This window comes from Haemaphysalis longicornis, unplaced genomic scaffold (assembly GCF_048455015.1).
Source record: "Haemaphysalis longicornis isolate Haplotype H1 unplaced genomic scaffold, Haemaphysalis longicornis Haplotype H1 scaffold_4, whole genome shotgun sequence".
Taxonomy (NCBI): Eukaryota; Metazoa; Arthropoda; class Arachnida; order Ixodida; family Ixodidae; genus Haemaphysalis; species Haemaphysalis longicornis.
In genome coordinates, this window is record NW_027526361.1 from 151,959,018 (window position 1) to 151,976,795 (window position 17,778).

Genomic DNA, 17,778 nt, shown 5'->3' on the forward strand with positions numbered 1-17,778 from the left:
GAAGCTTGTTCGCATGTATTCCTGCGCAATTTACAATAACGTACTTCGGGTGCACCTTAGTCCGCGTGTTGTCAACAGGAGAAGGCGCCAGGAGCCCCAGCGCTGAGCTAAAATTACCTCACTTACGCAACAATATCTTGTTCTTTTGCATGCGGGCAGTCTCAGCTCAAAGCTTTAGCCTGCAAAGTGAGCATGCTGTTTGGTACAAAACGTGAAACGCAGTCAAATGCTGCAGAGCGGCAGGCGTAGTAGGTGTAGTGAAATTTAGTTCACATTGAAACTGATTCTCTGAACAGCGTCTTCTCTCTGAACAGCGTCTTCGTCCATAAGGCTACTTAAAGTAAATATAGGTGGCGCTGGCCAACCAAAACGGTACGTGAATCCTCGTAAAGATCTATCACCTGCAAAAAGAAAATTCAGGGAAATTTTCAGGTATTTCTTGAGAAACGTCGGGGGGAAAGGGCTAAAATTGGGGAATTTCTGAACATAGAAATTGGAATTCTTCTCCACAGTACGGAACATCACTGAGTTGGACTGAAAATATCTCTACTAATGAATGCTTAAGTAACTCCTCATTCATAATAAAATCAACTCAAAACAAGCTAAAAGAAAAGAGGCGGGCCTTCCCACCCTAAAAACAGAAGAAGACAAGAAGAAACTGGCAACTATTCTACATTTTTTGCAGGCTATTCAAAAATAAGAATGCATGAAAAAGGTCCAAAATAGGCTGTCGCTTACATTTTCAAGAAGACGTGAACACTCCTATTGTTTTACAATATAAAAACATACAGTATTTTTTTGCACCACATTCTCAGCTTCAATTGAGGTTGTCCTTTCTGGGTGACCTGTAAAACCAAAGGTGCAATATAATTAGCAATACGGCTATGCTGCTTGTATAAATGATAGAAAAAGAGCTCAAAATATGCACTGCAAAACTCAGGACCTTTCATGTCGAAACCTGCACAAAGCGCAACCCTGAAAAAACGCGACACCAACGAAGGGAACACAGAACTAGCGCTTACTCACAACTGAAGTTTAATCAGGTATCCTGGTAGTTAATGAGTTGCACACCCGGTGGCAGTTGATGATGCAGTTGTTTGATTGATTGTGGGGTTTAACGCGCCGACGCAACGCAGGCGATGAGGCGCGCCGTAGTGGAGGGCTCCGGATTAATTTTGACCACCTGGGGATCTTTAACGTGCGCCGAAATCTCGTACACACGGGCGTTTTTGCTTTTCGCCTCCATCAGAAAAGCGGCCGCCGCGGCCGGGAATCGAACCCGCGACCTCGTGCTCAGCAGCGCAACGCCTTAGGATGATGCAGTTGTTTCGTTTTTGTTTCTGTGGGTTTTGTTGTTGTTTGCTGTTTTTTGGGTTGCTCCCATCTGATTATTGGAGACGCATGCGTGGTCTGGTGACTGGGAGGGCTTATGTTCTTCGTCTTTCCTGATTAAACTTCTGTTATGAATGAGCGCTCGTTCTGTGTTCCCTTCGTTTGTGTCGCGTTTTTTCAGTGTCGCGCTTTTTGCAGGTTTTGTCATGCAGTTTCACCAACCAGCCAAAGTCGTCATTCTTGCCAGGACCTTTGTAGTGCTGTTTTTTTTATTTTTTGTTATTTTTTGTCCTACTGGCGCAATTCAATCCTTGAAACCATCGTTTCGGAAAAACCTATTGAGCACAACTTTCCATACCAATTAAGCGCTTTACATAGCATTGCTGCGCAATACTTTTTGCCTGAATTTAAATGTGGCTAGAAATTTCTTTATTAATTTGAAGCTGCTAGTTTTCATTGCCAGTCACAAAAAAAGGTGGCAGATGCTCTTGGTGTAGGACTGCATGTGGAAGCAATACACAAAGTGGTGTCCAATTTATTGCAAATCACTTGTTAGCCCGACTGGCACCACAGCACATACAGGGACTGTTATAGTCTTTGACATACCCTTTAGTGTTTGACACATAAACTGGCGTGAACCCTTTCCTTCCTCAGTTAAAACCGATATCCTTGTTTTGCTGTTTGGTCCCGTTTAATATGAGCACTAAACATTTTTTAGAGGAAAGGAATTGCCACTGAAAGAAAATCACTTCCGATTCAAAAGATCCATGCACAAGATAAGAATCATACAACACAATGGGAACATATACCGAAGGGGAACTGTTGCGAATCAGCGCGCCGCTGTGCGTCAAGCTTCATGCAGCCTTCTGCTGCTTTGTGGTGGGGCATCCACTACGTGCGCCTTTCGAGTGGTCGCCTCTGTGTCAGCGGCTCAGGCCAACATATTCCAACACGCCGCAACGCGCCTGGGAAGGGCGGATCGCTGGCACCTCTCTGTCTGCGTGATTCAAACTTCGGCGGCGGCAAATGCGACGTGTGGACACACGCCCGAAGGACGCGGACACCGTTGCGGAGACATCCTCTTTCCCCTCTCTCGGACTCAGCGTGCGCCGCTACTGCCGACCCCTCGAAGAGTTGTGTGTGTCTGTACCATTTCGAGCCGTCTGTGCAAATCAGAGGGAACGCTTAGCGCTTTGGGTATACGAGCCCCCCAAAGCGCAGAAGTTCATTCCTGTTGGAGCAGTGATTCAATGCCCTCACTCTACTCGAGTTCTGCACTGTGAACTCGCCTGTCAGGGCATTATTCCTGTCTTGCTTTGGCTGATCTCTCGCCATGCAGTGAACCAGTTAAGTTGGCTTGCGGCTTCTTGTCATCTTCAATGCAGCAACCTTTGCTGGCCGCTCGCTTCACCACGCTACCACACGCATGCTGGGAGCGACGGAGCTCGTCTCGGATACGCCCTCGCGAATGCAACAGAACATACACATGTTTAACTGTAAAATATTACCCATATACATAAAATCGATAAAGCCCACCACTGGCCAAATTTGTCCTAAATGCATAAATACAAGGGTGCTTCGAAGAGAAAGGATGAGAAGAAGGGCAGGCGTGCCTTCCTGGTCTCTGACAACTTTCACTACAACCTGGAAGGATGTTTCGGCCCTGAGGAAGCTTAAGTACACTATTCATACGGTACTACATACTAACAGAGTCCTTCAATGCTGTACTGGTCACGAAACTACAGCGCTCGTTTCATATAGGGACCGTGGGCGCCACTACAGCGCCACCGCCGCACGAAGGGCATCGAGCCGCCGCGCGTGCGGCATATTGGCCAGCTCTTGGGTTGCAAACGCTCGCTGCTTTTGGTGTCGGCGCGCTGATTAAGTGTGATTTTTTGTAGTAGTAGTTAGCGATAAATAGTCCAATCGTTGTGTATATCACCTGCCTTCAATGGGGTTTATTTTTCGAAGTAAATTACCGTAGACTTTGGCCCCGAACGGCAATGGCTTCTGCGTCCTCTGGCACAAGCGCTGCGCCGTCGTGTTTACGGATTTTTATATATCTATTCCTTTTTTTCTTAAAGCAAAAGTTGTAAATACCACACATACGGTAGCTGCGTAGTCACGGACTGCTGCAGGCCTATCGATAATACAATAAAAAAACTGAAAGAAACCCGCGTCGTTCAGACTACGCTTAATGAATCCGTTGATTGCTCTTGAATGCACAGAACACTAGGGAACCACTTCTACTTTATAAGGCTCATTAAAGTTTCATACTACTACTACTACACAGAACGCTAAAAGAGATCGCCCAATAGTATTGTCGTTTCGATGAGTGGGTACATACTTGAGAACATCTAAAAGCGCTGCAGAAACGCGAAGGATCAAAACACGAAGAGATATATGTTGCACCGTGTGTCTTTCCGCTTCCACGCTTTGCAGTCCTTGCAAAAAAAGGAAGCGAAAAAATAACAATAAAACTGATTTTATCACACGCAACAAAAAATTTCAATATTACGAAGGGATACAAAAGAGCGTGGCACAGCGTACAAAATTTATTTTTTTGCGCTGCGATGTGCAGCACACGGAGGAAACGGAATATTGCCACGTAGCCAAGAACGACGCAAAGCTTTTCTGAACGACTGTTATTAAAGCGACATCTTGCTCCACAAAAAAAATTCCCTCGCACTTCCCCGAGGGGGAGAGTGTGTAAGTGCGAATGCACGGTTGTTGATTGCGCGATTACGGTGGATATCGTGATCTTGGAGTGGAGAGGAGGCGCCCAACACCCGCAGTCACTGAGCGGAGAGAGGAGGAGGAGAGTAGCGCCCGCCGTTACGGCGAGGGCTACACGAGCGCCCTCACGCGTCGGAATGCGGAGCGCCCGCTACGCGAGCGAGAGCTCTCCCGCCCGAAGTGGAGAGGAGGCGCCCAACACCCGCAGTCACTGAGCGGAGAGAGGAGGAGGAGAGTAGCGCGCGCCCATCTCCCCCCGTTGCTAGGGAAGACGAGGATCGCGCGCACCCGCAGCTGTTGCTATGCGGACGACGGCGGCGGACGATTCAGGCTCGCTTAAGAAGTGCATTCGCACTTAAAACTAGACTGAAACACAAACGTCGAAGAAGCAGTCCGCAGCGTGACGTGCAGAGATGAACGTCGATAAAGTTCGTTGCGCAGCGTTTGCTATGCATGCATAACTCTCGGAACGTTGTTAATTTCAGATCCATGGAAATAGGATCCAGAACATTGTCGAAGAAACAAATAATCAAGTTAGCGACAAAGTGACACCCTTTCCATATCAAAAAATATTGCCAGACGTGACGTACGACAAGAAGAGCAAACGGGCGCTTCGGTTGAAACGCCAGATAAGAAAACCGGAAGCGGCCACGCGCGGTTACAAAAGAAACAAAACAAACCCGAAGGGATAATTCGCGGAAATATGAGAAGTAAAAGCACAAGGACGTCCCAAAGCTTTTTTTAAGACTTTATAAGCGACCCTGAATCCGCCGTCATCCGCGCTCTCCTCCTCTCCCCTAGCAACGGCGCGAGGAGCGGAGAGGAGCGTCTGTAGCAACGGCGCAGCGACGTCACACCCCACGTGACCCGCGCGCGCTCCGCCTCCCGCGCCGTGGCTGCGCGCGCCCGCGCCGGCTCCCGCACCGCTCCTCGCGCCGTGACGTCACACTCCCACGTGACCGCGCGCTGGCGCCTTTGCGTCTGCTCCCCCTCTCCTCGCGCCGTGACGACACATGCTCTGCAGCTGGCGCGCCTCTCCCCCGTTAGGTTTGCACTCACCCTCGGCGCGCGCCTCTCCCCTCGCCTGACAGCTCCCCCTCGCCGGTACTGCGCCTCTCAAGGCGATGGCAGAATTACTACGCCGTGTACTCTCGGCGCAAGAAATGCATTCGCACTTCCTCACGATTCCCTTCGGGGAGGTGGGGGCATTTTTTTTACATGGGAGCATGAGCGCAAGGTAATACAAGTTTGCAAACAGGTAATAAAGCACCACTACTACCTGACTGATCTGACAAAAATCCGGCTTTAAGTTAGCCTTATACAATTATAGGCCCAGGGTGCTCTTAAAAGAGTACATTACTTTTTTAATTCTCACACACAGTGCATTCCCACACACTGTCACACACTTATAATCGAAGCTGTCATCTCCAGTTTCTTGCCTTGGAATGGCGCGCCTCCATTTCTCACGCAGCTCCCCGTCGCTCGGTAAACAGACCAACTACTTAAGTCGCATCACAACAGCGCGAGATGCACGTTACAATATTTCCCCGCACAAAACAAACACAACTTGCTGCGTCTCCGCCGTTCGAAGCAGCGCAACGCCGCCCGAGGAGTGACCTCAGTGAGATGGTGGCGCCACCGCGCGGCGCCCAAACGCAGCATATGAAGCTCTCCCATTGAGTTACGGAGCAGTTTCGTGACGTACTAGGAAGCGTCCAAGCAGCATCACTGACTCCCCCTTCCCACCTTTCATAGCATTAGCTTCACACTTGTTGATCAAAGGAGTGCTTGTCCTTATGTGTTACCCCAGTGGTAACAATGCATGCAACGACATTTAACAAGGCGAGGGGAAACGCGCTGAAGGCATCAAATACGCGTTCGCACCGTTCAGTTGCACGGGCTGGCTGTTTAACAAGGAACCGCGCGCCATACATGCCTGCTCGCCTACCGGCTGGAGAAGCTTGTGACGGAAATATCAGCTCGGCGGTCGACGTGGGTCTCTTACTTCAACATCAGTAAAGCGAGCGCAACGGGCCAAACCAACGAGGCCAGAAATACCTACCTTCTTAAACGTCTTTTCAATCAATCAATCAGATTGGGCGATTCTTCGAACTACTGCGGTGTGTTGACGCCGAGACCGGGAAGTTTCCACGCCAGCTTGAAGGCCATGGCGTGAATCGTGCGCACCAGTCTGGTCGGTCAACGATTAAAAACTTGCGCTTCAAGATTTGTCGCAACAAGATTGGCGGGATCGAGCCATCGATCGGATCCGTGGATTGGTTAAAATTGAGGCCAAAAGCAGTCATGTCGGCCCCTTGGCCGCTTGAGAGAACGTAAGGCAGGTACGTGAAAACATACAAAAAAGTGTTTCTGGCCGCATGAATAGAAGGCGCTATATGGGTAGTGCGTATAGCAATTTCCGGTGAGGCTTCACTACATAGTAGTACATACAGCAGCGTCCTTTCTTGTTTGCCTATATAAGCGTTTAGTTCAAGCACTGTTTAAACTTGCTGCACGTGTTCCTGGCGCTTGCTCTCCTCCCGGTAAAGCTATGCCCTCTCCATATAGCTACGACCGCGTTACCACATTTCGTCCCTTGAAAGCATTGACAAAGGCCAGCTTCCCTGTTTAGAAGAGGCCTTGTGGGAGGCGCCGCTCAGTCGAAATCGGCGTTGGAGAGCTCGTGTCATTGCGGTGGTGGTGGTGCCAGTGAAATGGCTCATACCCACTCAGGGGGATTGGCCAGGAAATGGGTGCCTTACCGAAAGAAATTATGTCATTTTTGTAGGAAAGAAAAATGTTTAAATATAAGAATGAATTAGCAGTAGATGACTGCAGAAATAAAAGTAAGGAGATTATAGAAAGGAATAAAAAAGGTAAAAACGAACACCACTGAATGAAAATTGGAAGTAAGAATAACGAGGAAAGAATGTTGTGCAAACGAAGCAGTGAGCTGGGCGCGAATATACCTCACAGGGAAATCCAGCAGGGCCAAATGATATCTAACAAGGCAGACGGCCTGATTCAAGGATGAAGGAGTGCAACGCACGGCAAAGATCCCCATGGCAGAATCCCAGTTCCTTCGCTACGAATGACAAAATCAGTGTAGCAGACAGCGGGAGGTTCAGCCGGCTGCATGTGCTTTCTAAGTATCTTTGTCTTATGGAAGAGAACCGTCGGTAGGAGAAGAAGAAATGGTCGATCGTTTCTGGTTCATTGCAGAAAGCGCATAGCGGCGACGGGGCCAGATTAGAGCGGTGCAAGTAATAATTTACATTTAGTACGCGACAGCGAAAGCTAGGGATGGTGACTTGGCAAGCTTGCGGCTGACTTATGCTGCACTCCCATGAGTACCGGAGGTGCTCGAGCTCCGAGTCTTCGTAAGCAGAATCAGGCATACTTTGAAGTAAGCACAGCCTACGAAAGCGTGCCGAAGTTATGAGGCAAATGGGTGGCAGAACCTCCACTCCTGGACCACCCAATGCCATTCCCGCCAGATAATCCACCGATTCATTAAGCCAGATACCTGCATGTCCAGGTACCCAGACCAAATGAAGTAAACGAAGGCAGGAAAGCGATAAAGAAGACAGGGTTAGAAGTAGGGGGGTTGAAGTTGAGGAAGTAAGTGCAGAACAAACAGAAAATGAATCCGTGAGAATTATTCCCTGTCGTCTCGAGGAACCAAGCTTGCGAAGGGCCAAGACTATTGGGAGAAATTCTTCGCGGAAAGACGTAGTAATTCCACGGATGTTTCTCCACGCGCCACTATGGAGATTCTTCCGTCGCCATCGGCTTTGTGGCACATCTCGATAGCAGACGCTCTCGTGCGATATCCTAAGATGGCGCGTTCGAGGCCATGCGACTCTGTAATTCAGCATTTCGCCTTCCCAGCCCTCCTGCTCTCTGGTTTTGCGACCTTGAGCCATCTTTACAAATCGAGATTTTCGCTTTGCGCTGACTTGAAAAATGACGTTACTGAAAGTGCCTAAACATCACACACCAAAAGAATGACGAAAAAAAAACCTCCCGCATCTTCCCAAGGGGGGAACTCGAGTAAATGCGTCGCAGAGTGGTGGGGGTATCGCGTGAATGTTGCGTAATTGGGTATGGTTTGGGAATGCTTAATTGTTCTTTTGTCTTTATTATTCTTATTTATTGAATGAAGGAGAAGCGAAGGCAAGGAGTGTAAAGTTAAAGTCTGTCTTTATTGCTTGGTGCCGTCAAGCAAAGCGTCAAGTCAAGCGAAAGCCAAGCAAAGACGCCCTTGACTGAATTCCGAACGCGCGCTCCGCCGCTTATATACACACCGCCCGCGTTCGAGGGAGAGGAGTACGGGGGAGAGGCGCGCATGCGCACACTTCCGTACACAAGCGCGCGAACTTTCCACGCACCCACCACGCCGTTATCACGTGTACACGCCCTGCCGCCGTTACTGTTGAGCGCGACGCAGCGCACGGGTAGCTACGACGCATGCGCGCACAGACGCGCTCCCCCCGCACCGCCGCAGCTGTTGTTGAGAGCGACGGAGCGCACGGGGTACACGCGCTCCTCCCGCACCGCCGCACCTGTTGTTAGGAGCGAGGAGGGTACGGGGGAGAGACGCACACCTGCGCCTCGACGCGACGCGCATGCGCAGTGAGCGTGTGGACGGCGCCGACAACATCGACGAGTGACATCGCGAGCCTAAGAAATGCTCCGCATTTAAAAAGACACCGCTGCTGCTTATGGGATATGCATTTCATTGGTTGGTTGCATAATTCTGCTTCATCATCTTGTGCTTCTTTTTAGAATGGCACGTGACAGCAGAAGGGGGGTGGGGAATGACCAAGGCTTGTGAACGGGCCATTTAGTTTAAACGCGTAGGTTACACTTAGGCGGACTGACTAAAAATACTGTTGTACTCCGTAGCATGGACGGAGTTGGAATCTTCTCGTTTTTGCCGTTGTATAATTGGAATAAATAAATAATCAAATCGTATTCTTTCTGGCCCATTCGAACCGAGAGGGGTCGCGCCAGTTTCTTTGAGCCATTATCATCATCATCATGAACGACAACCAATAGGAACGTGGAGCGTGTAAGGCGCGCGGGCCAAAACAAGCACGAGGCTACATCCCCCTGAGAATTCGAAGAAGAAGCCTCGAGACCGATCGGAACTCGCTGCCCAGCCCGTTGAATTCCCAGGCCTGAGACCGTGTTCTGAAAGCTATCCTTTTGTCCCGCATACAGCTGCTTCATCGGAAGCTTTGTGGATTAAGGGGCTATTGCGTGATCCGTGTCCCTCCCAACCGGAGCACCGGCGATCGTCTTGGCCGCGCCTCTTCAACGTGCCGGCAAGTGGGCGCACTTTTAAACCTTCGTGCTTTATTTTAGGTGCAGAGCGCTTTAGCACTTGTCTTCGCAGCTCGCTGTAATGGTCGATGTCAAACGACTGCCGGAATCAGGCGGTGCCGCGAAATAACGGACCCAAGTTGAGCCCGGCGTACCGTCGTAGCGCGTCCCGCAGAGGCTTTGAAAACCAAGCGGTTTAAATAGTCATAACTCATAACCGCTCGAAACTCGTGAAACGTTAGCGTGTGTCATACATCTCCCCGTTGTTTAGCGCAGAAACAAAAAAGCTCCAGGTACATTTGACGCATAATATATCTAATTAAACTGCAGCACCCGCGTTCATTTGGTTCGGTACGCTCGTTGGGTTGGTTTTTACGATAGTAAGCGATAAAAGTGGCAGTGCAACCCAGTTACGTGCGGGAGGGAAAGCAAGCATAAAAAGAAAACAACTTCCGCTTGCGCTGTTTCAGGCAGGGGGCGCGCGAGCACTACGGAGGCGGTAAATTTAAATTGCTTTGGGTGGCAGCAGTGAGCGGGTAACGGCGCTACAGCCCATTATGGCGAATCACTTTCTCTGCATTTCTGTCAGCTTTGGGCTTTTATTTTATATTATAGCCCTTTAGCTTTATGTCAGCTTCCACGTTGAGTGGAACGGTTTTAATTTTGTTCTCCAGAATGAGGTTTCGATGATTCGCGGAGCTTCCCGTGCTTAGACAGAGGGAGAGAGACAGCTTGACTGTGGTGTGTGATGAAGCTGGCAAGGGTAGCCTGGCAAGTACGCCTATGCCTCACCTCACGAGCGGGTTGCAGCACGGTCGAGCACGCCGCGCTGGTGTCCCTGTGCGTAGCCATGTAGTGCTTCCACAGCACGTTCTGTTCCTTGGATTCACCAACAAATTCGACATTTTTGGCGAGGCTGATGTAATTGAAGACTAATCGGGAAGCTTTAGCTCTGCAATTTGTTTTTTTACCTTCCGCACAGGTAAAGTATGGCGCACTGGGCACCTTATTATGTGAGAGAGTCTACTATCCCGGCAACCGTAAGAATTACCGTCAGGAATTTCTCACGGCAGTCACCTCTGATTGTTTAAGCACGCCCCCAGGAGATTCAATGGGGCAAATATTTCTTAGCAACTCTTGTGGCGCTGTTATAGCACTTGATTTTAAACGAGAAGGCTGGGATTGGAGTCCGGCATGGCCTAAGTCTTTTCTTTTACCCTTTCGAAATTTTTGAAGTTTTCAGCTCATGGTGATTTTGTTAATGCTTTTTTATCCTGGATATTAATAAAGATCGACGCACAGGACTTTTGGATTAGGTTAAATATAGATTGTATTCTGTGTCTTTTGGCTGGGTTAGGCTAGGATTGTTGCAGTTGGGCTGAATTTCGGTAGGTTATGATACGTTAGGTTGGGATACGTTAGGTTAGGCCTTTTCAGCTTACGTAGGGAGGTAATATTATTCAGCAAACCTTAGGCCAGCCAGCTTTTATGGAAACTGCCGTGAGAATTTCGGGAGGTAATTCTCACGGTTGCCGTGAGATTAGACGCAGCTTTATTTTATTGGCGGAAATAGGCTGGCCAAGTAACGGGTCGCGTGGGCCCTTCCTGCAGCCTTCCTTCCTCTATGCTTGTGAGCACTTGCCCACTGGTTCTCGCTGTACACGTCATATTTCCTTTTGGTTTCCTCGAAATATTGGAAGTGTAACGCGCCGACATAACACTTCGACTGTGACGCACGCCGTAGTGCAGGGCGGTGGATTAGTGTTGACCACCCGCAGGGGATGTTTATGTTGCGCCGATATCTCGACACGCAGCCGTTTTATATTTTTACCTTCATCTGAAGGGAAGCTGCAGCGGCCGGGTTCAAAACCCGAGTCCTTGGCCTCAGCGGCACAACGCCTTAGCCACTGAGCCACAGCATCGGGTCAAATTTGGTTTTTAAAGGAGCCATGAAGACAAAATACATGTTGCGTTTATTAGAAAAACTGCTTAGTCCCGAGAACAATGATACCAATATCATCGCAATCTTCGAACAAATAACGGAAATATGAAAGAAAAGGTCTGAAGCAGTCGCGACCCCCTAGCCAATTTCCCGCAACTTTTCTATGACGTCACGGAACCTTGTTATTGCGATTGGCGGCCGCCGAACTGACCTGTCGCTACGACACATGACTGGACGTCTGTAATGGGGCCTCTAGTTCCATTTGACCCCATCACTTGAATGCTAACGTGCAGTTAACGCAATGAAAATTATGTTATATTGCTGGCCCGTATGACGTCATTCTTGCTCATAACACGTCACTGTGGCGCAAAATTTGAAATTTTTAAATACTTCTTGCTTTTTTTTCGTTAAACAACATCTTTTGTGGCTGTAATGGAGCTGCGTGAGATACTGAATCCTAGTTCTTTCAAGTTAAACGAAGTTATATTTTCTCTTCATGGCTCCTTTAACATCTTTGGTCGCTTCACTTTCCCGGCGTTGGGTATTTCGCTGGGTATTTCACAGCTCTACTGCCGATGTATATTCGGAGAATGACTAGACTACATTATCGGTCATGAAGCGAGCGCGAAGGAATACTCGATGCTACTGCTCGAAACTACAAAGCTTGGCTGCGCCATTTGATGTGCTCCCTTACGTCCAGGCCGAAGACATTGGTAAACAGGCTGGTATGAGCAGTCTCAGCGCTTCCAGTGACGCCTCGGCGGACGAAGCATCGAAAGCTGACGAGCTTCCACTCTTCCGCTCGCTGGTAAGTGTAATGAGAGAAGTTAATGAAGACGGCTAATTTCAGTCATTATCATTCCTAGGACACTTCTAGTAACGAAAATTGTGGCCTTTTCACTCTGTTAATGTGGGATACCAGCGAAGGTGGGGTTGAGGTGCCAAGCTTCGAGTTTTGTCCTTTTCAGTGCAGAGCCCTTTGGGGGCTCGCCTAGTCGTCGGAGCTCGCTCGCTGAACCCAAGTAAAGCCACACGGCGTCCCGTCTTAGCGGCTGTCGTTGCGGCGTAACCCACAGGCTTCGCAAGCCAAGCGGTTTACATAGTAATAAGCGTTCGTAACTCGTGAACCGTCGGCGCTTGTCATACGTCTTCCCGCTGTTTATCGAAAAAAAAAAAAAAAAAAACTCCAGCTACATTTGAAGCAAAATATACGTAATTAACCACCATCGCCCGCGTTCATTTAGTTACAAATGCTCGGTGGGTTGGTTTTTACGGTAGCAAGCGAAAAATAAGTGGCAGTGCAACGCGGGCACTGCAGGAGGAAAAACAAGCACAATAAGAACAGAACTCCCGCTGGCGCAGTTTCAGGCAGGGGGCGCGCGAGCACTGCGAAGGCGGGAAATTTGAGATGCGTGGGTGGTAGCGTGCACTGAGCGGATACCGGTGCTAGAGCCCATTATGGCGAAGCACTGCTCTGCACTTCCGACAGCGTTCACAATGAGTGGGACGGCTTTATTTCCTTTCTTTTTTGTTCTACACCTGCTGTGTCTTAAGGCACGTTCCCACTTGCGACTCGGGCATGTTGCACGACGGCCGGCGGTGCGTGTCACGCGATCAGGCGGTGTTCACACTTTCCGCGAGCGTTGATGCGACTGCGTTTAGCGGAGCTGTTCCATACCCTGTACGACTTCCCTCGTGCTTCCAACATTGGCACCCAAAACATCTTTTACACCATTGCGACAACAACAGGCAGAAATAACTCTAGAACATACGCTACTACTTGAGAGCGCTTAGAACATTGCGGGTTGCGGGAGGAGCCGAAAATTACGACCCCAAGCAGGACCTTTTTGATATTTTGTGGGAGGTAGAAATACACACGTTTATTTTCACGCCACGATACTCGCATCGCATCACGGGCCGCAAATGTTGCTTCTTCCTATAGACGCAAAAGCGCAAAAGTTCTGGAGCGTTTCAACTCCGCGGTGTTTACCAAAGGAGGTAAGACAGGGCTGCGAGTCAGCATATCTCGTCCCACAATCGTGCATCTAGCCATCTACGAAGTACTTGTTTTTCCAATTCAAACTCGTTTCTGTCCACTCATGGGTACCACGATGTTTGTTGATTCGTTCGTTGATTCGTTTGATTAGGCCTGAAACCTTCGTCCACAGAACGCTACAACCACCAGTCGCTTGCCGCCGGCTGGTGGTCTCCATTTGCAATGCCGGAAGTGAACAAACGCTTGGTTACGGCTACGTCAGCGGTATCTCCGGCCATGATTGGCTACCTGCTTTGCGATGCCAACGCACGACGACGGTATAGGGTCCCATAGCGATCGGCTGTGCGGGCGCAAAGCGACGAAAAGTGACAGCCGGCTCGTCGTTTGGCGACGTCGCAAACGTCGCGCGACGTCTGCGATGCACAAGTGGCATCGTGCCTTTACATGATCGCGGAGTGGCTGTGCAAGTGGTCGGGGCGTGGTATTAACGCCCAAAGTTAAACACCTATGCAACGAAACTACCAGGCAGTCTTGTGATATCGGGGCGTAATATCCACGCCGCCAACACAGCACCATAGAAAAGCTCTGTCTTATTTCACCTGTGCGCAGACAAAGAACAAGCAAGCAAAGAGACGCAAGAAGTGGAAAAACTACGGCGGTTTCGAAGGCCTGAAGTTCTTCGACTTGAGCGAAAAGCAGAAGCAGCGCGAGCGAGAAAAGCTTCGAGAAGAACTCAAGGACGTGATCGCGGAGCAAGCGAAAATCGACGACTACGAGATCAAGACGGAGCCGTTCAGGTACAAGACGCGCGAGAGCTCGCTCAGCCCCCACACTCCGCCCGGACGGCCCGAATGGGAGGATGCTCCGCTGCAAGACACGCTCCAGGATGTTACCTTGCCCGGTACTTCCACTAGCGACACCGTATGTGACAGCCCGGAGAAGGCTAAGCGTTTTGTGTATCGCTATGTTGTGTCTAGCGACGACGAAAGCTTGGCACCCTCACAGAGGCGGGCACCTCCGCTTCGCAACTGTGGCAGATCGCACAGCGTTGACTCCGAGGTCGTCAGTGCAGACGCTGGCGCTGGTGGCTGGGACACATCGGATACAGACGGAGGTGATCGGCCACGTGTGAATCTTCCAGAAGTACCCACCTCACCGAAATTGGCGCGTACGCTGTCCTCGCTCGATCACGAGGAGGGCTTCGAGGAGCCCAGAGCGAGCGCGGAGGGGGCACCGCCGACATCGGTGACGAAGGAAAACGTCAGAAGGAAGCATAGGAAGATCTTAGAGCACGAACGCAGTCTGTACCGCAGCTGGTCAAATCGTCGCAGTTCAAGCGCGGAGTCGACATCGAGCCGAGAAGCCGCCCATGAACGTCGATTCCCGCTCGCCGCACCGAGAAGCCGAGCTTCAGGCGACGCAGGTGAGTTCTCTTGCATCCCTAACTTCTGCCTTGCGGTCCCGTTCGTAGTTCATGCCCTGGATGAACCAGGCCAGCTTGCAGGCATTTGACACTCTAGATTTCGCTATATTGAAACCGACAGTCAAATAGAATTGGGAGCTATATTACACATCGCTGTTTTCGAACGCTGATGGGAAGCGTAGCTTAAAATTGTTTTAATAGTTCGTTCGATAGTGCCCCTTGTAGAAACTTAAGTTCCCAGTCCTAGCGCGCTCTTTGAGGTCGGGGACAGTGAAGTACGTAAGATATCGCGGGGGTAGAAGGGGCAGGTGATGGGTTGGATTACGGGCTCCTGTCTGTACTTTGGGTTTAACATGCTCGTAGCATTAACCTTGTAGGTAGCTTATTCTTTTATCGCTGCCCTAGTCGTCCCCAGTGTATTAAGGGCTTCGCTTCTTGTTCCCAGCAGACCATCTGCCTCTTCGCACCAGGGAGCTGTCGTCCCATGGCAACCACCGCAGACATTCTCCGGCAACGTCGCACTCCACAGCCGGGGATTCTGACGCCGAGGCTCTTCTGGGCCAGCTTGCTACTCCAACGTCCCGCAAGCGCCAAAGTGTCCACTACCTTTCCTCACTCAGTTCAGGATCCGGCGGTTCAAAAGACACTCATCGCAGCAAGGCTGGATCGGCGTTCTCGGTCTGGCACTCGACGCCGGTAGTTGGGTGGCCTCGTGCCACTCCTTCGCCGACAGGAGTGGGCTGTGTGCACGGCTCTTCGCGGCAAATGTTCGCGGCGGGAGCGGACCGCCTGCTGGACGAGAACCTGCGGAGGAGAGCCCTGGACAGGGGAGACATCCGAGTCGAACTCACAATCTCCGAGCCAGGTATACCGAGTTAAGCCCCCCGGCGTTGAAGCCATTCGTGAGCGAGAAAGTGTAAAATTCACAGACGAATTCTCGTGCCTCTGACCCCTGGACTAAAGTGCGGGGCAGTAATCTTTGTCGTTTATTTGTGCTCACCCCTGTTGGTGAAGTATTGCGGAGGATGCCGCATATTGCATGAGGGATGCCAGGACGGAGCGTGATCGGCGGCGTCGCCGACGAAGCAACGCAGATGTAATCGCAGCACTTTCCCTGGAGGCTAAGCACGTGCGACAAAGCAGCGGTGCTGTTAATTGCGATGATACATTTTAGGAATAATGTTCATTAGCTGTAATATCCGACAGGAGTCAAATTTAGTTAAAAAGGATTCAGTGCGGCTGCTTTGGGAAAGGAACAAACTTTGGTAATGGTAAGTTTGTCCACGCATTATGCATATTTTCCTTAACTCTTGTTCCGGCATAGCTTAATCGATCCTTGACCGCGCACGCTTAAATCGGCACCCACACGCTCGCGCCTGCGACGCGCCTGAACGCGTCCACGCGCGCTTTGCGAAACGTCGGAGTAGGACGAAGGTGTCCACAACTTATTGGGAGATGTGCGCGTTACCCCGCTTGCGACGGTGTAGACTTTTTCGAGATGGCTGGCCTGCGACTGAAATATTTTGCCATTGACGGCCCTGGAAATTGCCATTGTGACTTTTATAAGCGTCCACTCAACACTCGGCGTTAATAAAAACACATCACTAGCCAATGTGGCCGCACGAGAGGCTACGATGCTGTTACGTACGTCTTGACTTTGAGGTAGTAGGTCATTGTGCGTGCATCCTTTTCCAGACCGGTCCCGGGCATAATAGAGTTTAACACTAATATAAACTGGAGGGAAATCTGTGGCTGCTATTGCGCGGTCGTGGCCGCCACCATGGCAGTGAGCGATGTTCCTCGCCTACTTTGCTTGGCTTTCCACATGACTTCTTTTCGCTCTTGAAGCAAAATCAAAAAGACATGGTAACATGTTTTTTTTGCTCGTGTTGTATGAAGCTTTTAAATAATCGCTGACACAAATTCTTATGGAGCTGAATTTTTATATTAATAAGCTCATTTTAAAAGTCTGTTACACAATATTGTGGCTTTTTTGCAGCCACAGGAAACTTTTCAGGCTGTTCGTTAGTCATGCCAAGGACAAATGGAACATGCCTCCATGGTACAATATGGCAGGCTCGCTGAAACACGGCTATCCTGGACACTGGCACCAGAGTTCCCTCTAGTATATGTTAGTATGAAACACTGCGTTGTGCGCCACGCGGCGCCATGCACTAGTTGCGGCACAGGGCCCCCTCAAGGGCTCTCCCAGGCTACTTTCTCGAAATCAAAGTATGCCGATTGTCGGAGCGGTTCCTGATGCCAATCTTTAGCGCACCATAACCTGAAGGGGAGGCATTTAAGATACCGTGACCGGAAGTAATGTCTATTCGCGTCTGTTCGCTGAAGTCGTTGCGCTTAACATTGGTGCAAAGTCGAAACGACGTAAAGGCTGCAATGAACAGAAACGTTTTCGTTGAAAGTGACTCATCACCTATCCGAGGGCCTAATTAAGCGCAACGCACCTTCGACAGTCGTAAAAAATAATTCTCGCGAGACCCTTTCGCAAAGCCTGGTTCATAAGCAGACGATGACAAGACTCGGGGTATTTGGACAACACAGTTGCAGTCGTAAGTCTGTGGCAGCGGCTTTGGTCAGTTAAAATTACCAGGCTGTTGATTATGACGACGGGTTTCCTATTTATGCTTCCTTATTATGTTTCCTATTTGTACGACCCTAAAGAGGCGGTCATGATTTTTTTTATGTTTTCGCAGTCTTCAATGGTACAAAAACCAGGGTACACTCTTTAAAATTCCCAGTAGGGCGTCTTCACGGTGTACTTCGGAAGGAACAATCGAAGTACCTAATGTGCAAATTCCACGAATGACGTTGCCGAGCATTAAATCTGAAACAAAAGGTCACCTGCAAAGGGACATTGCGCAATGTGAAACGCCATTCGTGCCTTGGATGATGTCCCTGCGCACGTGGGCTTTTGTATCGTGAGCTACACTGGCCGAGGTTGAGCAGTTACGTGTGGCTCCTGGAGAGCCGTGCTGCGCATGTGGGAGGAGCAGTGACGTC

At 49.9% G+C, this 17,778-nt stretch overlaps 1 protein-coding gene across 1 annotated transcript in view; it reads left to right on the top strand.

The window, feature by feature from the left end:
* The first annotated feature begins 12,041 nt into the window (after positions 1–12,041).
* Positions 12,042–17,778, top strand: part of LOC144179446 (uncharacterized) — a 35,892-nt gene continuing 30,155 nt past the window's right edge. Inside the window, exons 1-3 of the mRNA XM_077707805.1 lie at positions 12,042–12,146; positions 13,944–14,757; positions 15,206–15,622. Of these exons, the coding sequence (XP_077563931.1) occupies positions 12,066–12,146; positions 13,944–14,757; positions 15,206–15,622 (1,312 nt within the window). The 5' untranslated portion in view covers positions 12,042–12,065. The remainder of the gene's footprint in view (positions 12,147–13,943; positions 14,758–15,205; positions 15,623–17,778) is intronic.